This window comes from Panthera leo, chromosome D4, assembly GCF_018350215.1.
Source record: "Panthera leo isolate Ple1 chromosome D4, P.leo_Ple1_pat1.1, whole genome shotgun sequence".
In the NCBI taxonomy this organism is placed as follows: Eukaryota; Metazoa; Chordata; class Mammalia; order Carnivora; family Felidae; genus Panthera; species Panthera leo.
In genome coordinates this window covers 30,629,697-30,652,251 of record NC_056691.1, presented here as the reverse complement: position 1 = coordinate 30,652,251, position 22,555 = coordinate 30,629,697, and the positions used below count along the sequence as shown (strand labels likewise).

At 38.1% G+C, this 22,555-nt stretch overlaps 1 protein-coding gene across 4 annotated transcripts in view; it reads left to right on the top strand.

Annotated features, from left to right (window-relative positions):
• Positions 1–209: 209 nt before the first annotated feature.
• Positions 210–22,555, top strand: part of PRXL2C (peroxiredoxin like 2C) — a 36,031-nt gene continuing 13,685 nt past the window's right edge. The window contains exons 1-7 of one of the 4 annotated variants that reach the window (XR_006195979.1): positions 210–549; positions 949–1,017; positions 1,903–1,956; positions 2,130–2,235; positions 7,104–7,235; positions 9,608–9,737; positions 12,385–12,522. Coding sequence is in view for 3 of the 4 variants with exons in the window: in XM_042913435.1 (XP_042769369.1) it covers positions 340–549; positions 949–1,017; positions 1,903–1,956; positions 2,130–2,235; positions 7,104–7,235; positions 9,608–9,735 (699 nt within the window). In the remaining variant the exon portion in view is untranslated. Of the gene's footprint in view, positions 550–948; positions 1,018–1,902; positions 1,957–2,129; positions 2,236–7,103; positions 7,236–9,607; positions 9,891–12,384; positions 12,916–22,555 lie in introns of those variants that run through there. The other 3 variants (XM_042913435.1, XM_042913436.1, XM_042913433.1) reach the window with 3 other exon arrangements.

The following is a 22,555-nucleotide window of genomic DNA, read 5'->3' as shown; positions in this document are numbered from 1 at the left end:
AGCTCACGCAGCTCCGCCCCTTGTGCTCTGCCCTACGGCCCGCCGGGAGCTCCGTCCCGCCCCTCCCCGGTTGCGCCCCGCCCCGCCCCGCATTCAGCTCCGCCCCACCCAGGTTGCGCCCCGCCCCGCCGCGACGAGGGTCGCCCCCGCGGGCCGGGACCCACGCAGCTCCGCCCCGTGCGTCCTGCCCCGCTCCGCCCTGAGTCCCGCCCAGCCTTGCGTCCCATCCCCAGTCCCGAATTGCTCCGCCGGGTGCGCTCTGATCGGCCTCGACCCGTCTGGCACAGCCTATGCGATCAGCCTGAGCCCGGTGGGCGCGATCCCTGGCCGGCCGGGCAGATGCTGGGCGCGATGGCCGACCTTGCCCTCGCCCCGGTAACGCGGCAGGTCAGCGGCCGCGCCGCCCCGGCCGCAGTCCCTAGCGGCCCCGAGCGCGGGCAGCCCCTGGCCGCAACAGTGGCCGAGCTGTCTGTGCTGGACGCCTCCGGGAGGCAGGTGCCGTTCGGCGCGCTGTTTCGGGAGCGCCGGGTTATCGTGGTCTTCGTGAGGGTGAGCGCAGGCAGAGGGGCGGCCCAGAGCAGGGACCTTGCGGCAGGCTGAGATGGAGGTTGCTTCTGTAGCCTCTGCTGGGGGACATCGGGTCCCTGAGAAGGTTCAAGGCCCAAGAGTGAGGTCTCCCTGGGCGTGGCCATCCCCATTGCTGGTCAGTAGAGGCTTCCGGAATACGAACTGCCCTTCTGGCTTCCTTTAATAGGAATGGAAAAATAGCCCGCCAAGCCAAGTACATTCTCCCAGCAAACGAGGCCTAAGAGCGGGTGCGGCCCAATTTTAATGCACCTCGAGCGCCCTTCACACCTTTTTTGTCCACCTCGAGTGGCGTCATGAGTAACAAAGTACTTGGTCTTTTATAGTTGCTAACTTGCCCTTTTTGCCGTGTTGGGATTTCAGCATTTCCTGTGTTACATCTGCAAGGAATACGTAGAAGATCTGGCCAAAATCCCCAAGAGTTTCTTACAAGTAAGTTTCCTGAGAGTGAGCAGCAGTGTGCCTTGCCTCAGGGCGACCTTGTGAAAGTCACCTGTCATTTATTAAGAAGCGAGGTGTGGTGAGTATGACACATCTGCAGAACAGACTCTCACAAACCCGTATTATCACCTTCCCGCACATCTCCCAACACTTTCAAAAAGTAGACAGAGGTTAGAGATCTATTTTTGTCCTGCTTTACTTTTCTATGTACTGCCTGCTAATATGTACTAATCATAATAATTTAGATGTTAGTAACTTATTTGCAAATGTTGAATGATAATGACCCAAAGCACAAATGCTAGAAATTATTGCTATTTTATTCCCTTTATTTTTGTAATAAGAGCACTGCAAATAGTTGTTGACTATGCGAAAATACTAATATATCTTAAAGGTGAACATTTGTATTTGTTAGGATGCGCTTTCCACATTCCTGGGACATCCACATACACGCTTTTTTTCAGATACATATACGTTTGTCCCCAGGTGAATTTTTGAGTGAACAAATTGGGCAACCTTTATAAAACTAAGATCTGTTTCCCTCAGGCATTAGTAATTGGGATGTGAATAAGTAAAATTGTCTGATTTTTAAAAACCCTCCAATAATTTTTATTCTTTTTTAATGTATGTCTTTGGGGAGAGGAAAGAATTATTGGCTGTATTATTTTGAAGTTCTTTCTTGGCAAAAGACCAACTGAATTAACTGAACATTTTAGCATACATTTCTTTATTTTGATTCACACAATTTTGCTGTTTATTCCATTCTTCTAGAAGCCTATAGGTGGCATTAGAATGGAACAAAAGAGTTGAATAAGGGGGAGTTTTATAAAACATATATAATTTCTGGTAATATGTACCTGTCCTTTTTTTCTCCTAAAGGAAGCAAATGTCACCCTTATAGTGATTGGACAGTCATCCTACCATCATATTGAGGTAAAGGTATCATCAGAAATTGCGAAACCAACAGATTAAATCAGTTTCAGACATAAAAATTATTTTATTTGAACAACTAAGTGTAGATTAAATTTACAAAAATAAAGATAGATTATCATTACTTTTCTCTCTCATTTTTACTAATACAAATTCCAAATATTATCTTTTTTTAGCCTTTCTGCAAACTGACTGGGTATTCTCATGAAATCTATGTTGATCCTGAGAGAGAAATTTATAAAAAATTAGGAATGAAAAGAGGTGAAGAAATTGCCCCTTCAGGTAAGACATGACACGTCCCATCAGAAAATGCCGGTGGTGTATTTTACATTTGTGTATGTATGCATAGAGAAACGAATGGTAAACTCATAAATCAGGCTGGTTTTTAGGATTCTAGTAAGTGGGCCAGATACACCAGATTCTCAAGGATTCATTTCCTAGGTGTAATGACATAGAAAGCTGTGAAGTACCAAAGGAGTGAAGAAAGCAAGTTGCAGAACACTGTTTTTGGTTTGATTCTGTTTTTGTGGAAATAAAAACCATTTTCATAAAGATCAAGAGTATGTATATGTGTGTGTAATGAAAAAGGTTTTAAAAGATACTGCCATGCTTACCCCAAGGTATAGAAGTTAGAAAAGTGGCTTTTGTGCTTTTAACAGTGGGAGTACATTTTTTTTTAATGTTTATTTATTTTGAGAGAGGGATAGCACATGTGTGAGTAGAGGAGGGGTAGGGAGAGAGGGAGAGAGAGAATCCCAAGCAGGCTCAACGCCATCAGGGCAGAGCCTGAAGTGGGCTTCGATGTCTTGAACCAACTGTGAGATCATGACCTGATCTGAAGTCAAGAGTTGGATGCTTAACTGACTGAGCCACCCAGGCACCCCTAACAGTAAGTACATTTTACTTTTGTAATTCAATGAAAAAATAATATTGCTTGAGTTCATATATTTTGCTACTTCAAACAAACATATATTTTGCTACTTCAAACCATAGCTTTGAATAGTATATGTTCTTTAATTGATGAAATCTGTTTTCATTGAAGCCCAACTCAAAGGGGCCCTTCAAGCAGAAGTTATTGCTTCCCTCATTGTACTTTAATAGCACTTTGTACTTTATTATATACTCTATTAGTGATTAAGGTGTGCAGATACTATGGTTATTTGAAGAATTTGAAATTTTATTCATTGTTATGTGGTCCATATTCCCTGTCCTTAGCACAATTCTTTATAATTAACAGAGCTTCATCAGCTTAGGTGAACCATTGCTGCGTGTTTTAGGTGGAAAGAATGTGGCTTCTAAAATGCCAAACGAGAGGGGTGCCTGGGTGGCTCAGTCAATTAAGTGTCCAACTTTGGCTCAGGTCATGATCTCGTGGTCGTGAGTTCAAGCCCCCCGTTGGGCTCTGTGCTGACAGCTCGGAACCTGGAGCCTGCTTCAGATTCTATGTCTCCCCTCTCTCTCTCTGCCCTTCCCCTGTTCTCTCTTTCTTTCTCTCAAAAATCAATAAACAAAATTTTTTTAAATTAAAAAAAAAATGCCAAATGAGAGAACTCAAACTCAAATCATTCACTCTCAAAAAATATTGTTGCACTCTTGTCAGTAATCCCCACTTTGGTGGATGCTCCCAGAAGAACAGTGATAAACAGCCCCTGCCATCCTGAAACTCATACTCTTCTCTAGGAAACAGAAGCGAACAGCTGATTACAATTTAAGAGCTTGTACTAGAAAACATGTAAGGAGAATATCATTACCAGAAATATGAGGGCAGAGAAGAATCTGGGAAGGCTTCTCCAGAGGAGGTGTCACCTAAGCCCACTCTTTTTTCTTTTTCAATTTTTTTTTAATGCTTATTTATTTTTGAGAGAGAGAGAGACAGACAGAGAACGAGCAGGGGAGGGGCAGAGAGAGAGGGAGACACAAAATCCAAAGCAGGCTTCAGGCTCCCAGCTGTCAGCACAGAGCCAGATGCGGGGCTCAAATTTGTGATCTGCAAGATCATGACCTGAGCTCAAGTTGGACACTTAACCAACTGAGCCACCCAGGCACCCCGCTCCGTAAACCTACTCTTAAAGGAGTTAGCTGGGTGAGATGAGTCTGGAGAAGGGTGCTGCTGACAGAAAGCACATGCAAAAGCACATGGGCATGAAAAACTGTGGGCCTTGGAGAAGTGTAGCTCCCTGCATCACACCAGAGTCTAGGAGCCATTTGAGGAATTGGTGTGAGCCAGGGGACAGGTGTTGGCCATTTCAGACTGAGTCTGGGGTGACCAGCCAAGGAGTTTGGATTTGCTCTGGAGGCAGTAGGGATGTCACACAAGCATTTTAGGTAGAGAAGTGATAGCCATGTGTCCATTGTGGTGGAGTATTTAGAACTTGCCAAGCCAGAGCCACTGATACAGTTATAGTAGGGTGTAGCAATAGACTAGAAAGAAGTGCTCGGGCAGAAAATGGAGATGAAGAGGAGGGGATGGGTCAGGAGCTATTTATGACATAGAGTTGATACGATTGCTTTACTGATGTTTTTTCAAAAAAGGAACCTAACTTTTTTTTTTTTTTTTTTTAAAGAGAAGAACAGATTTTTTTTTTTTTAACGTTTATTTATTTTTGAGACAGAGAGAGACAGAGCATGAACAGGTGAGGAGCAGAGAGAGAGGGAGACACAGAATCTGAAACAGGCTCCAGGCTTTGAGCTGTCAGCACAGAGCCCGACGCGGGGCTCGAACTCACGGACCGTGAGATCATGACCTGAGCCGAAGTCGGACGCTTAACCGACCAAGCCACCCAGGCGCCCCAAAAGCAACCTAACTTTTATTAAAACTAATAATGAGCTATCATAAACAGAGTTTACTATTTCCTTTTTTCTCCTTGGTATAGGAAATTGCAATGTACAGATTGTGAGCCTTACTTATTGGTAGACTGTTTTCTGTGTTATAATAGTCCCAGTGTGTGTAAGTTCTGTTTATCATTTAGCACTTTAGATCTAAACTGTGAGCTTCATCTTAGTAACACCTCACCATTCGCAGGCACAATAAAAATACAGAATTGAAAAGAAAACAGATGAATTTGAAACAAAACTTATGCTTGTAGTTATTAGATAAGGTATATTTAAATCTTTTAAACTCTTCTGACCTGTGTTAAAGTACTGTATTTCCAACCAGAAAACATTATTTTCTCATAAGATCATCTTTTACAAGTTCCTCTCTGAAAAAGCATAAGTCTCAGAATAGTCCTACTTGGAAATTAAGACACTAAAAAATAAGATTATAATTTTAAATTAATGGACATTTTATAAAGACAAAATAAGAAAATAAAGCCCTTACATGCCAGGAAATAATGGGTTTGTAGAAGACTGAAAAACAGGAGTTTTGTACATATGAACTAAATTCAAATGGGCAAAATTAGATCGTGTTTGAAGCAAAGACTGTCGATTCTAGGTCATGGAATCTCCTTCAATTGAATTTCTAAAGTTTCAGAAATATTAAATGACCCCATCTTTGGACCTGAAGAAATAGTTTGGATTTCTGAATATTTATTTTAGATAGAGAATCCTATAAACCAGTAAACCAGTCTTTTACTCATGTCTCTAAGCTAATGAGCCTGTATTTGTTTTTTGGTAACATCAGTGTCCATCATAATGGAAACATGAAACAAATAAAAGAGTCGTAGAGATGAAGGAAAATAATAGGTATTTGGAAATACTAGGAATTCAGGCAGGTCAAAGGCAGTGTAAATAATAAACCAAAAGCAAAACATAAAAGGCAAGGATAGGAGAAAGATAAGTTACAAGAAGGGTAAAGAGACTGAGTCCCTTTACTCAGTGGGAGTGGAAGGGAAGTATTAGTCACAGTGGGAAAGGAGACTGAAAAACTGATAGCCAAGGAGAGATGGAAAGGTGGCTGGAGTAGCTGTTGTTACAGAGAACTCCCAAAGTCTCAGTAGCATAACACAGTAGAAGATTAGTTCTTTTTCTGTTAATTTCAAGATGGGTGTATCTATTCAGATGTCTCTCCTCCAAGCAGCAATACCAACAGGAACACGGTAGGAAGGACTGAGGCCTCTTCCATCTTGTGGCTCTGTCATTTTCAACCCAAGGCTTCCAAGAACGTAGAGGGAATATGGAGAATCACTTGTGGGAGGTTTTAAGGAGTTGGCCTGGAAATGGTCCAAATCATTTTATTCAGGGGTTAGAACATAGTCACGTGGCCATACGAAACTGCCAGGAAATTTAGCTGTGGGCCCAGAAAGAGGAAATGGGTTTTGCCAGCATATAATAGTCTGTGCCACAGTGTCTCTTGAAAAGGAGTGTCGTTACTTATAGTAGGTGAGAGACTCAAAAGAGGATAAATGGGGTATTAAAAGGGAAAGCACTGGGGCGCCTGGCCAGCTCAGTCAGTAGAGCATGTGACTCTTGATCTCGGGGTTATGAGTTCGAGCTCCATGTTGAGTGTGGAGATTACTTAAAAATAAAACCTTTAAAGAGAAAAGGGAAAGCACTACCAATTTGAGAAGTCTGTAGCTGACATTCTTCTGTGGCATTGGGATATATCATGACTTCTTCCTTTAAAGTAGTAGTTCTCGATCAGGGGACATTTGGTATTGTGTGAAGACATTTTTGGTTGTCACAACTTGGTGAATAGTGCTATGGCATCTAGTGGGTGCACAGGGCAGTGATGCTGCTGAACATCGTACGTTGCACAGGACAAAGACTTGTGTGCTCCAAAATGTCAATAGTGAAAGGCTGAGAAGCCTTTCCTTGAAGGAAGAAAAAAAGACAACTTGAAAGTAAGATAACACACAAGAAAGAGAATGTTTTAGAGAGGGATGGGCAAAAGTGGGTGACGGGGACTGGGACGTACAGGCTACCAGTTATAGGATTAATAAGTCATAGCAATGAAAGGTACAACATAGGGAATATTGTCAATGGTATTTCAATCGCTTTGGATGATGACAGATGGCAGCTACACTTGTAGTGAGCATAGCCCAACTACAGAGCTATGGAATTGCTGTTATATACCCCAAGCTAATGTACATTCTGTGTCAACTATACTTCAGAAAGAGAGAGTGAATGTTTTACAGAAGTACTAACATTATCTTCTGATATCTAATTGAATATAAAATGATAATATCTAAAGACAATTCCCAATATTTCAGGAAAGAGTCCCCATATAAAATCAAATGTACTCTCGGGAAGCATTCAGAGCCTGTGGAGGGCAGTGACTGGCCCTCTTTTTGATTTTCAAGGAGACCCTGCTCAGCAAGGTGGAACCCTCATTTTAGGTCCAGGTAAGCATCAAAGTGCAATTCCAGCAGTATGCTTTTTGTGCCTTTTAGAAGTTAAGAGGCCACCCAGTTTCTTCATAAAATAGATACCATGTAAAAATGGCAATTTGACATTGTAATAATCACCATTCTGTGCTTGTAGGGAGCAGGGGGCATCTTTTGTTTTTAAAGGCTTCTGTGTATTTTGTGTCTGTTTATTGGATGTAATGTGCCCATCATTCTGTGCCTGAGTGATTTCAGTATTTGAGATAGGAAAGTCAGTGGTGGTTTGGTGAATTGTATATGGCTATAAAACTGTTTAAGAAGTTCATGGAGGGGCACTTGGGTGGTCCAGACAGTTGAATGTCTGACTCTTGACTTCGGCTCAGGTTGTAGTCCCAAGATTGTGGGACTGAGCCCCGCATTGGGGTCTGCACTGAGCGTGGAACCTGCTTAAGATTCTCTCTCTCTCTCTCTCTCTCTCTCTCTCTCTCTCTCAATCTCTCTTCCCCCCCTCCTCCCCCAGCCCCTCTCCCAGCTTGTGCATATTCTCTCTCTCTTAAAAAATAAATAAAAATAAATAAAATAAGAAGTTCATGGAAGTGAACATTTCCACATAAGAGAAAATCCTCAAGCTTCCCCCCCACCCTGCCTTTTTTTTTTGGAGGGGGGAGGGGTCGTCAATAGAAGAATCAATCCAGTTACTTATATCTAATAAGGCTAGAAGACTTGTTTAGTGTCAGAAGGCAAGTCAGCTCATTCAGTAACAATTACTATAAGCCACATAGTTTTAGTAGCTTTATTGATTGGAATACCTGAAATTTCTTTGGCTCCACATTGCTAACTGGTTGACTGTTGGATCTCTACCATGTTCAAGTATTGTAGTCAGGGACAGGCACTAAGTAGATTTTTCTTAGTTCTTCCTCTTTGAAACTGTCCACAATAGTGAGCATAGCTTCTAAAAGTTATAAAATTTTACTTTAATAAACTCCAGATGTCTAAAAGTCTTTAGAAGGAGGCTTTTGACCAAACATTATGGCTTTTTGGCTTTCTGCAGTTAGAGTACTTTAGCTAGCTAAAACCTGTCATTCAATCTCTTTCCCTCTCTTGTGAATTTACACCAGTTAGACCAGACAGAAGAGAAGCTCTGTTTTATGGGACTGAGTCCTATAGATTATCCTCAATGACATTGAGCCATAGTTTTGGATGGCTTGTTTCCATCGTCCAACCTGTTGTGAGCCCCTCATCTCCATTGTCTCAGTATCATGTGACCACATGTTCAGGTGTGTAAGAGTGATGAGCACATGGAGTTCATCACTGGAACATACTCAATAAAGAGAATATTTTGATACTCTCTGCTGGAAGGAGTGTAGCTCCTCTAAGGAAAGAGCTGGGTGTACTTATTTACACAAATCTATCACAGTTAACCCAGTATTTCATTTTGCCTTATTTGATAATAAGCCAATTCATGATATTAAATCTACAGTGATACTATAGACAACAGTTAAGTATAATGCAGAGAACATGCCTCTTATAGTTAATCATGAGGGTTGATGGAGGAAGGTGGGGGGGGGGGCGGATGGACTAGATGGGTGATGGGTATTAAGGAAGGCACTTGTGATGAGCACTGGGTGTTGTATGTAAGTGATGAATCACTGAATTCTACTCCTGAAACCAATATTGTACTATATGTTAACTAACTAGAATTTAAATAAAAATTTGAAAAGAAAAAACACACATGCAAAGAATTACAGAATTTCAGCTGTAGGTTGAAATAAAAAAAAGCTAATCTAATGTTTTAAGTTCAACATCTGGCTTTGAGTCTAAGAATCAAAGTAAAAAGATCTAGACCTATAAATTACAGGTTTTTTTTTACTTGAGCAGATAAAAGGTTTGTTGTGGAGGTCTTAACAGTCTCAATGCCCTGCTTTTCAGCCTCTTTTGGTCTCTGGTTATAATGCAGATAGCCTATTAAATCAGTGTTTGAGAGTGAATTTTTTTTTAAGCAAGTGATTTATTCCATTATTACATTTAAGAAACAGATGTGATTTTCCATTTGATATCTATGTTCTGTATTGTTCCTGTCTGTTTGACAGGACATTTTATTTAATTACATCTAATAAAACCTAACAGAGGTTATAATTTAAGAATATTTCCCCTTAGATCTCATAAAACATTAAGTATCACTCTTATTTAACCATAATCCTTTTCATCCTTTATTACCTTAATTAAAAATTATTATGGCATTATATAGAGAATATTATGAACTCCAGGCAATTAATTTTTCCCTTAGGATTAATTAAAAGTTGCTTTTGCTTCCTTTATTCTAATAAGCAATAAATCTAATGAATAATACTATATGCCAACTTCTGCCTTTTATTCTTACTCTCTTCTAGGTAACAACATCCATTTTATACACCGTGATAGAAATAGGTTGGATCACAAACCCATCAACTCTGTTTTACAGCTTGTAGGAGTTCAGCATGTGGACTTTACAAGCAGATCTTCAGTTATCCATGTGTGATGGTATAGACTCTTTATCACTTTCGAATGGACCCTTGGGATATGACCTGAAATGTTCAGAGTGTGGTATCCTTGTGCAGTGTCTCATTTGTTGGCTTTTCCCAGCCTTTGAGGAGTTATGAAAACATAAAGAGACCATGTACTAGTTGAACTACATACTGGGAGGCATCAGTTGTCAAAAATGTTATATATATTTATAATTCCATAGCTTTTAAAGTTTTATGTAAAATAAAATTTTATTTATATAAAATAAAACTTTAAAAGCTATAAAATTAGAAATACCATTTTTTATTTTACATTATGGTATATCCATTCAATGAAAGTTTTTATTGGCCCTAATTCTTATGAAGAACATATAAAGGGAAAGGTAAGCAACTCAGGACCACTTTATCCAGTGAAAAAGCAGGATGTCAAATCCTGTAAATAATGTAATCATATTTTTATGTATATGTTTATATTTTTGCATACTTAGGAAAAAAGACAGGATATAAACACACCAGGTTATTGCCAGTAGGTACCTCTATATGGTAGGATTACGGTATCTTTCTTTTCTTTTCCATATTTTCCTTTATCTCCTAACTTTCTATAATGAGCATGATTCATTTTTTTAGCCAGGAAAAGTTATTTAAAAATTATATGAAGAATATATTCCTATATAGGAAGCTTCACAAAGTTGCATATAAATGCAACTGTCTACATGTTTCCATCCACATTGCTTTACTTAGAGGAAATATTGCAAACCAAACCTGCATAGCCTGTGTTCAAAGTGCCTTGTACCACACACACAGTATCCATTTCACTAGGATTTGGCGGGGGGGTGGGGAGGTGGAAAGAGTAAAAGGAGAAAAAAAATGTTTTATATATTTAATACATGTATTTAAAATATGGTTCAATATGCTTTTTGAAAGAATTTTAAGAATTGTTTAAAAAAAAACTTTGTAACTTAAATGTACACTAGTTTGCTTGCCAAATTGCTTTTATTTAGTGTACTGTTATCTTTTATTTTTCTAGAATGTTAATAGGTTTACTTGGGAAGTGTCCCAGAAATTCTGATGAAAAAGTACAGCAAGATCAAAATCTTGGTAATTAGTAGCAAATATACACTGCTTTGAACTTATAAACTTTTATATCAAGCATATGAGGTCACACACACAAAATATATTTTAAATATCCAAATATTTTAATGTACATTCATGTATATATACATTAAACAATCATGTTTTTAACCAATAAAAACAAAATTTCTCATGACATTTAAAATTAAGCAATTTTGTGCTATATTTTATAGTAAGGGAAGACTGGTGACTCAGATCCTTTTGCTGATTTTACACTTAAAACTGCTGAATCAGAGCTTACACAAAAATTTATATATTTATAAACTTACACCACGTTTTTCTAAGATACACAAATGTTCTTTATATGGCTTCAGGGAGGTTCAGTTACATAAATACAGTGCAGTGGTAAATTGCTGACCCAAACAAACATATTTAAAACAAAAAATATTTCTGGTAGTTACTGTGAAATATATGAACATGCTGCATACCCAATAATATACTAGACTCCAAATTTTGGAAACCTTCCTATAATAAATACATAGAAATTACTGTTAAAAGAATATCATCTAGCCCTGTTATGGTGCTAATTATTTGCCAAGTAGTGTTCCAAGTGCTTTACATAGTGCTGTATAGAATTGACATCCCCATCATGCCCATTTCACAGAGAAGAAGCATCTTTTTTTTTTTTTTTTTTTTAATTAACTTTTAATAAGAAAGTGAGGAAACCATCAGGGCCAGAAGCAGAAACATGCCTTGAAGCCATGGGCTGCCCTGAAGTTTGTGCTCATCCAGGAATGTTCTTTGGCCAACTCAAAGGCTTTGTGTAGTAGAGAGTTAAGACTAAGACCACTGCCTAAAGTAGTGCCTGAGACCTAAGCCTGAGACCTGGGACTTCCTGGGACTTCTAAAAGCTACAGCTGCATTGCAGTCAGATCCATCCATAGACCAAGGATCCCAGTGAGGAAGTGTGTTGTAAGGCTCCTGCAGTGAACTACTGGGGCAACAAGAATTTTAATAACATGAACGTACATGTTTAAAAAATTTTTTTTGACATTTATTTTTGAGAGACAGCATGAGCAAGGGGAGGGGCAGAGAAAGAGGGAGACAGAATTTGAAGCAGGCTCCAGGCTCTGAGCTGTCAACACAGAGCCCAATGTGGGGCTCGAACCCACAAACAGATCATGACCTGAGCTGAAGTCACACGCTTAACCGATTGAGCCACCTAAGCACCCCTTTTAAAAAAATTTTTTTACTGGGACGCCTGGGTGGCTTGGTCGGTTAAGCGTCTGACTTCAGCTCAAGTCATGATCTCACGGTCCGTGGGTTCGAGCCCGGTGTCGGGCTGTGTGCTGACAGCTCAGAGCCTGGAGCCTGTTTCAGATTCTGTGTCTCCCTCTCTCTCTGCCCCTCCCCTGTTCATGCTCTGTCTGTCTCAAAAATAAATAAATGTTAAAAAAAATTTTTTTTTAATTTTTTTACTAAAAATTTTTTTTCTTAACGGACTGCATGTTTAAAAACCAAATACTTTTGTTTCTCAAGATTGATGATAAGCTAGTAACCAGCATAAAATGCTTATTTATATTACCATCTACCAGTGGGGCCAGAGTGATAACATGGACCATGTGAAACTGGGAGACAAACTTTCTAAAGAAGAAACATCATCTACTCCAAAGTTACCAGTTATTTTAAGAAGAGTGTTCCAGAAAATAATTAAAGATGTACAGTTACAGAAGGTACATTTACACATCATTCTGTGAACATTTTTTTTTTCATTTATTTTTTTTGAGTAGACTCCATGCCCAACATGGGGTTTGAACTCACAACCCTGAGATCAAGGGTTGCATGCTCTACCAACTGAGACATTCATGCACACCTAGTTTTAATTTAGAACAGAGTCCTTTTAAATTAATTTTGCTCATTTTCACTTCCAAGTTTTCTTGTACCCATATAAAAAGTGGAATGGCAGCTATTCATATATTAGCTCTATTAGCAGAAAATTTTGAAAACAGTTCCCAGATGCCAGTTTTATATCCGTATTATATAAATCTAAATGATTATATACTGTGATAAAAACAATGTTCATACTAAATTATGAAATCTATGGAGCACAGTGTACTTGGAACTTGGTTGTGATATATCAATTATATATATATATATCAATTATATATATATATCAATTATATATATATATATATATTTGTGTCCAAGCTGTCAGTCAAAATAAATATTATAGTTGTTAAAATTTATTAAATTTTTAAAGCATTTTATTGTGATAAAATATACATAAAAACTTACCATCTTAACCATTTTTAAAATCTACAGTTCATAACATTAAGTATACTCATAGTGTTATGTAATCATCACCACTACCCATCTCCAGAATTTTGTCATCATCTCATACTGAAACTCTGTACCCATTAAATAACTCTCATTGCTCCCTGCCCATAGCCCCTGGTAATCACTGTTCTGCTTTCTGCCTCTGTAAATTTGTGGAGTCATACAATATTTATCATTTTATGTCTATCTGATTTCACTTAGCATAAAGTCCTCAAGGTTCATCCATGTTGTAGCATGTACCAGAATTTCATTCCTTTTTAAGGCTAAATTATATTCTATTGTATGTATATACGTTTTATTTATCCATTTATCCCTCAGTAGACATTTAGGTTATTTCTACTTTTGGGCTATTGTGAATAATGTTGCTGTCAACCTTGGTATACAAATATGTTTGATTCCTTGCTTTCAATTCTTTTGTGTATATATCCAGAAGTGGAATTGCTGGATAATAGGGGCATTCTGTGTTTAAGGAACTGCCATACTGTTTTCCACAAAAGCTGCACCATTTTACGTTCCCACCAGCAATGTACAAGGGTTCCAATTTCTCTATATCCTCACCAGCATTTGTTTCTAGTTTTTAAATTTTTTTAAATGTTTATTTATTTTTGAGAGAGAGAGCGCACGCAGGGGAGGAGCAGAGAGAGAGGGAGACACAGAATCTGAAGCAGACTCCAGGCTCTGAGCTGTCAGCACAGAGCCCCATGCAGGGCTCGAACTCACAAGCCATGGGATCATGACCTGAGCAGAAGTCAGCTGCTCAACCGAACCACCCAGGCACCCCTCTCGTTTTTTTTATAATAGCCATTCTTATGGGTATAAAGTGGTACCTCATTGTAGTTTTGACAAAATTTACCAATTTTTAAACATGTATACACATAATAACCAAAAGAAAAAATATCTATGAGCAGCTGATGTTAAATAATTAAAAAAAAAAAAAAAAGCATGGCAGCCTGGACTTTCAACAACAAAGTCCACTATTGAGCAGACATTAGAAACATTTGGAGTGTTAAAGAACAGCTTTGTAAATCAACCTGTGTTGTCCTGATTGTGGATATTTTTTTCTTTTTTTGTGAATGGGTCCTTACATGTTTTGATTTCTATTGTTTAAGTTGGAAATCTTTAGTGAGTTTATTTAATGGATGGTGTGCCAAAAAATTTTCATTTTGAACTTTTAGCAAATCATATGATTGAAAACAAACCTTACAAATAGGAAGACATTGAAATCTGGCTTTTAAATGAGAAGGAAACTAAACAGAATAAATAATTGAAAACTCAAATAGAATAAGATTTAATTTTGAAATTCTGTAACTTTGCTTTACAGTTTTTTAACTTATGATGAAGCTCCTATTTTTAATTAGGTAAATGTGAATTCTGCATTAGAATAGAAAAGAATGAAATGGAGGGGCACCTGGTTGGCTCAGTTGGTAGAGCATGCCACTCTTGATCTCAGGGTATGAGTTCATAATAATAATGAAATGGAAAAAAAAAAGGAACAATATGGCCTCTGATTATTTACCATAAAAATATGGTAAAACATTCAAAAGAATTTAAGTGGAGAATTTATTTGATGAGTTTTATCTTGTAAAAATTATGTGTTGAAGAAAGGTACTGAGTGGAAGCAAAAGACAGTACATATTTGAAAATGTTAGAGCTGCAATATTTTTTGGTATCAAAAAAAAATGGACTTTAGGGGCGCCTGTGTGGCTCAGTCAGTTAAGCATCCAACTTTTGGCTCAAGTCATGATCTCACAGTTCATGAGTTCAAGCCCCTCATTGGGCTCTGTGCTCACAGCTCAGAGCCTGGAGCTTGTTTCAGATTCTGTGTCTCCCTCACTCTCTGTCTCCCTGCCCCTCCCTGTCTCTCTCTAAAAAATAAATAAACATTTTTTTTAAAATGGCCTTTAAATACTCTCCATTTAACAATATTTTTCTGGAGTTTACCAGGTACTTCAGTACCTAAAGAGACAGTATATTCTCCATTTGAAATGTGGACTACAGAGAAAAATCAAATGAAGAGGTCTACAATTCCAAGTCAATTAACTATAAAATCCAACATTAGAGAAGGTTGCAGAGAATTTTATTTAAATGAAATTAAAAATAATTTAAATTAAAAATAAAACAATATTTAAAAAATCGTTTTCAGAAAAATGACTTGGCATCAGAGACAGACTCAGCTTAAAAATGGACTGAAGTATATACATATGTATAATTTAGAATTTTTAGAAAGAATTTTATTTTTAAAATATTTTTGGGGGGCATCTGGGTGGCTCAGTAGGTTGAACATCGGACTCTTGATTTCAGCTCAGGTCATGATCCCAGGCTCATGGGATCAGGCCCTTCATTAGGCTTAGGCTCTGTGCTGAGCATGGAGCCTGCTTAAGATGATCTCTCTCTCTACCCCTCTCCCCTGCTCATGCTCTTTCTCTCCCTCTAAAAAAAAAGAAAAGGCTGCCTGGGTGTCTTAGTAAGTTAAGCATCTGACTTTGGTTTGCATCATGATCTCACAGTTTGTGAGTTTGAGCCCCGCATCAGGCTTCCTACTGTCAGCACAGAGCCTGCTTCAGATCCTCTGTTCCCCGCCCCCATCCCTTCCCCGCTTTCTCTCTCTCTCTGTCTCTCTCTCAAAATAAAATAAACTAAAAAAAAAAAGAATACACTAAAATAAAATAGTTTTTGAATAGAACAATTTTAGATGTCCCTTAACATTGAAACAATTGTCAGTCAATAAGTGTTTCAATAAATTATTTTATTTTTATGTATATTTAATTTTTATTAATAAACAATAATTTTCACATCTTTTTTCACTCTCAAATGTTGTTTGGACCATAAATTATATGGCCACCTTATTGATGATCTTCATTGATGGATGAAGCAAATAAAATAATAGTAAGAATAAAGAATAGTTGAATAATGCAAATAATAAAATTGATTTAATGAACAAATGTAAAACAATAGGTTAAAAATAAAAATCCTATCTTTCTCAAGAATACATGAAACATTAACCATATATTATCCTTAAAGTATAGCTCAATAAATTTAAAAATTCAAGTTTATACAAACCATGTTCTATAGGTATCACAATACAACTGTATTTAGGGTGCCTCGTGACTCTTGATTTCGGCTCAGGTTATGATCTCACAGTTTGTGAGATCAAGCCCTGCGTGGGGCTCCAGGCTGATAGCTCAAAACCTGCTTGGGATTCTTCCTCTTTCTCTCCTCTCTGCTGTTTCCCTCCCCCTCCCTCCCCATGTGCACCCAGGCTCACAAAAAAAACCCCCACAATGTAACTATATTAGAAATCAATACCAAAATCAAACCAAACCCTCTGTAGACATTTTTTTTTTTAATTTTTTGAATGTTTATTTTTGAGAGAGAGAGACACAGAACATGAGCGGGGGAGGGGCAGAGAGAGAGACGGAGGCACAGAATCCAAGGCAGGCTCCAGGCTCTGAGCTGTTAGCACAGAGCCTGACATGAGGCTCAAACTCATGAACTATGAGATCATGACCTGAGCCACAGATACTTAATCAGCTGAGCCACCCAGGCACCCTTGTAGACATTTTTTTTTAAGTAGTCTCCAAGCCCAGCATGAAGCCCAACATGGGGCCTTAGCTCACAACGCTGAGATCAAGTCCTGAGCTGAGATCAAGAGTCAGACCCTTAACCTACTGAGCCACCCAGGCACCCCTAGTCATTTTTAATTAAAAGAAAAAACAACACTAAAACTTAATGGGACAAAGAAAATGTGATAGATGTGAAGAATTAGAATTGAATAGTGACAATAACTTGTGGAATTCTTAAAAAATGGTATTTTAATGTAAATTTATACCCCTAAACTCTCATATTAGAAAAGAAAAAAAAGGGCTAGAAATTAATAGACTAAGTGTTCAACGTTAAGAAGTTAAGAAAGCAACAAACTAAACCCATATGAAAAACAATGAAAGGAGGTAAGTAAGGAGTGGCAATTGATTAAATATCAGATAGAGATACAATAGAGCAACTCCATAGGCTAAATTTGCTAATAAAGTAGACAAACCTGTGGCAAAGCTGTTGAAGGAAAAAGAAGGTACAAATATTAGAAATAAAAAAGGGACAACTACAAAGATAGCAGAGATTAAAAACACTCTGAACTTTATGCTAATAAATTTGAAAATTTAGAGAAAAAGAATGTTTTATTTAAATAACTTTAAATACGTTTAAAAGTCTTTAAAAATAGAATATATAGCCTTAAAACTCTTTTTTAAAGGAAGTGATTTTTTTAGGTTTATTTTTATAGAGAGAGAGAGAGAGCGCGCGCACGAGCGCAAGTGCATGGGGGAGGGGAAGGAGAAAGGGAGAGAGAATTCCAAACAGGCCCGGTGCTGACAGCGAGGAGCACCACGCAGGGCTCAATCCTAGGAACCATGAGACCATGAATGACCGAGCCAAAACCAAGAGTCTGACGCTCAACTAATGGGCCACCCATGTGCCCCTAGACTTATAACCATTTATTTATTTATTTATTTATTTATTTATTTATTTATTAACATTTATTTGTTTCTGAGAGAGAGGCAGAGCATGAGCAGGGGAGGGACAGAGAGAGAGGGAAACACAGAATCCGAAGCAGGCTCCACTCTCTGAGCTGTCAGCAGAGAGCCTGACTGGAGGCTCTAACCCACAAACTGTAGGATCATGAACTGAGCCAAAGTCGGACACAACTGACTGAGCCACCCAGGCGCCCCTATAACCATTTAAAATTGAATCAGTAGTTGAAGATCAGCAGTTCCTTCCCACAAAGAAAACACCCAGATGAAAGAGGTTTAGTAAGAATTTGAATTCTACCATTTTTTTAAACCAAATTTTTAAGGAAGTAAAGACACTTGCAATCTTTTTTTTTTTTAAGTTTATTTATTTTGAGAGAGAGTGAATGAGTGGGAGAGGAGCAGAGAGAGAGGGAGAGAAAGAGATAATCTCAAGCAGGCTCTGTACTATCAGTTCAAGAGCCTGACGCAGGGCTTGAACTCACCAACTGTGAGAACATGACCTGAGCCAGTCAAATGTCAGCCACTCAACTAACTGAGCCATCCAGGAGCACCAATACTTCCAATCTTATACAAACTTTCTGAGAAGAGAAAATAAAGCTAATTTTACCTTGTTTTACTTCAATCAGAGTAGGATAATATAAGAATGGAAAATTATAGGTTGGACTCTCCCATAAATAAATGAAAAATTCCTAAGTTGTATATTGGCAAACAGAATCAAACAATATGTAAAATATTTAATTTACCACAGTAAAGTAGGGTTTATCCCAGAAATGCAAATTTTATTTTACAGTAAAAATTAAAGTAATTCACCATATTAATACATTCAAGGAAGAAAAAAATGCGTAGTTATTTCAAAGAAGCAGAAAAAACATATGATAAAATTTAGCATCTGTTTATACTTAAAACAATTTTAAGCAATCTAGGAATTAAAGACAATTTCCTCAATCTGATAAAAACTGTCTGCCAAAAACCTTCAACATTTATTATATTTAATGGAAAAATACTATAACTCTTCCTTTGAAAAAAAGGAATATGATGAGGGTGCCCACTATTACTGCTAGTTTTTGACATTATACCAGAGTTCTAGCCAGTGCAAAACCACAACAAAACAAACAAAGGTATAAGATTTAGAAAAGAAGAACTAAAACTCTTTCATTTATTATATATGCCATGACTGTCTATGTAGAAAAACAAAACTAATCTAAAGACAAATTCTTGGGGCACCTGGGTGGCTCATTCGGTTAAGCATCTGACTTCGACTCAGGTCATGATCTCACGTCTGTGAGTTCGAGCCCCACATTGGGCTTTGTGCTGACAGCTCAGAGCCTGGAGCCTGTTTCAGATTCTGTGTCTCCCTCTCTCTCTAACCCTCCCCTGTTCATGCTGTCTCTCTCTGTCTCAAAAATAAAAAAAAATAAACGTTAAAAAAAAATAAATTGGGTTATTTCTCTAAAAAAAAAAAAAGACAAATTCTTACTTAATAAGTTGCTGGATGTGATATCAATATTCAATTTAGTTTGAGTTGCTACAAGCCCTTAATTATGAACAGGAAAACTGATTTTAAAATCATTTATAGGGGTGCCTCAGTGGCTCAGTTGGTAAAGCCTACAACTCGGCTCAGGTCACGTGATCTCACGGTTTGTGGGTTGGAGCTCTGCATCCAGCTCTGTGTTGACAGCTCAGAGCCTGAAGCCTGCTTCAGATTCTGTGTCTCCCTCTCTCTCTGCCCCTCCCCCGCTCACACTTGGTCTCTCTCTCTCTCAAAAATAAATATTAAAATGTTTTTTAAAACATTTATAAGAGCAATAAAACGTATAAGGGACCCAGGAATAAATCCAACATGTTAAACCTTTACAAGAAAATTATACAGTGAAACCTAGGTTTGCTAGCATAATTTGTTCTGGAAACATGCTTGTAATCCAAAGCACTTGAATATTAAAGCAAATTTCAAGAACCATTGGCTCAGTTGTGTTCATGTGGCGACACGTACTACTTGTATTGCAAGACATCACTGGTTTATCAAGTTGAAATTTATCAGAAACATTTGCTCGTCCTGCAAAACACTCACAGAAAAGTTACTCCCAATCCAAGGTTTTACTGTATATCTTTATTAAAGAATTTTTTTAAAGATTTGATAAATCCAGAGATAATATATTCATGGAGAAGAATTCTCATTATTCTAAAAATGTTAGCTGTTTCCAAAGTGGTCTACAGATTCCTAACAGAATCCTTACCAAGTTTTTCATGGAACTTGAAATGCTCATTCTAAAATTTATGTAGAGGAGCAAAAGCTAAGACATTCGTAAAAAACAAGAGTCAAGAAGTGGCTCCTTCTATGAGAAATCAAAATGCAGAATTAGGTCATAGCAATTAAAAGATGGTGTGAAACTGGAAGGGCATATATAGAGAGAGGAATGTAATAGAATGGAAAGCTCAGAAACAGACAAACATATATAGACACTTGACATACGCTACAGATAACTGGAGAAAGAATAGAGTAAATAAGTGGTCCCGGGATATCTAATTATCCACAGGAAAAGAGAAATACAGTAGTGCAATATTTGTAAGCCACTGTTTTTCAAATCACAATATCATCAGATTGTGTGGTATGACCTCAGGCAAAGACATTCCTATCAGGAGTGACATTCCAAGGGTTTGGAGATTAAGAAGCTAAGGGCAAAGGCCAGACCTCTTTTGTGGGAAGATCACATTCTTTAGTACACAACTACAAATTCATAGGGAAAAATCTCATAAATGGTGAATAAATATATGAAAAAATTTTCCAACTTCACTAATAAATTAAATCCACAATAATATACCATTTTATACTCAGGAATTTGGCAAAAATAAAAAGTATGACAATACCAAGTGTTGAGGATATGGGTACACTGATAAAACATAAACTGGAAAAACAATTTGTGGAGCAATTTGGCAATACCTAGGAAAATGGAAAACATGTATAGCTCTAGAGCCAGTCTTCTATAAAACAGATAAAATGCACAAATATATCCACAACAACATTGCTTGGCATAGTTATAAATTGGTAACATCCTAAATGTCTATTACCAGGATGATGAATTAATTGTGGCATAATGTTTTAAGAAATATATATTAAGGATACTTACATATGTCTTACAGTCTTAAAAAAATGCAAGGCAATCATAAATAGTAAATTAAGAAGAATAAATATCTTTGGGGAGATAAAGGTGGAAGTGATTATTAGAGTGGCACAGAAAGGGGGTTTGGCTGAGTTAGCAAAATTTTATTTTTTAAAAAAACTATATTAATTTTTTGTAAAGATTTTATTTGTAAGTCATCTCTACACCTAACATGGGACTCAATTTACAACCCCGAGGTCAAGAGTTGCATGTTCCTTGGGACACCTGGGTGGCTATGTCAGTTAAGCATCCAAGTTCAACTCAGGTCATGATCTTGTGGTTCGGTTTGTGAGTCCGAACCTCGCATTGGGCTCTGTGCTGACAGCTTAGAGCCTGGAGCCCGCTTCGGATTCTGTGTCTGCTTCTCTCTCTGCCCCTCCCCTGCTCATCCTCTATCTCCCAAAAATAAAAATTAAAAAAAAAAGGAGGCGCCTGGGTGGCTCAGTCAGTTGAGTGTCCGACTTCAGCTCAGGTCATGATCTCCTCATTGGGGAGTTCAAGCCCCGTGTCAGGCTCTGTGCTGACAGCTCAGAGCCTGGAGCCTGCTTCAGAGTCTGTCTCCTCTCTCTCTGTCCCTCCCCCACTCATGCTCTGTCTCTCTCTCAAAAATAAACATTAAAAATTTAAAAAAAAAAGAGTTGCATGTTCCACCAACTGAGCTAGTAGCCAGGTGCCCTCAAAATTTCATTTTTTTTTTTTAATTTTTTTTTAAACGTTTATTTATTTTTCAGACAGAGAGAGACACAGCATGAACGGGGGAGGGGCAGAGAGGGAAACACAGAATCGGAAGCAGGCTCCAGGCTCTGAGCCATCAGCCCAGAGCCCGACGCGGGGCTCGAACCCGCGGACCGCGAGATCGTGACCTGAGCCGAAGTCGGACGCTTAACCGACTGAGCCACCCAGGCGCCCCAAAATTTCATTTCTTAGGTGATATAGTGGGTACATGGGTATCTGTTGTGTCATTCTTTATACCTTTTGTATTCTTAAATGGTGTATAGTACTTTGAAAAGTGAATATATATGTGTCTGTGTTTACACACACACACACACACACACACACACAATGTATTTAGCCTATTTTGTAGATGTATTAATTGGGTTGGCCTTACATTATTCCCTGATAATTGCCTTTATAGCCTAAATGTTGAAAGAGAGGGCAATCGACAGTTTTAAATTTATGCAAAGAAAGAAAAGCATTGTCTACATCTTTAAAACATGTAGGTTTACTAAGCTGTACATTCAGTTCCTGCCTAGAATAGCAACACAGGGGTGTCTTTCTTGTTTGGGATCTGTGCTGCAGTACTCTCTTACAGGTGATGCGGTCTGATCATCAGGGAAAAGATGTTTTCCAGGGCCTATCATATGTTAGGTATTGTGGAAGATTTAAAGGAAAGAAACAGCAGAATCTTTGCCTTTAATCATTCAGAATATATTTAGGGAGGGCAGGAAGAACATCAGGGCAAGTAACAAAATAGGGTAGTAAATGATAAGCAGGCCTCTGCAGGGTGCAGAAAACCTCACAGTGATTTGAAGGTCTTGGAGGGGAAGGCAGGAGACTGGAGTGCTGGGAGGTTTGCACATGAATTTTTAAAAGCAGCTCACAAGGACCACAAGTGTAATTAGCCTTATTCATCATGATGAGGTATTTGATCAAAGCTCTTATGGAAGTAAAACTTGTTTCTAGAAAATTATTTTTAATATCACGCCAATCTTCTTACAATGCCATTTTTAAAAATAGGTAAGCACTCA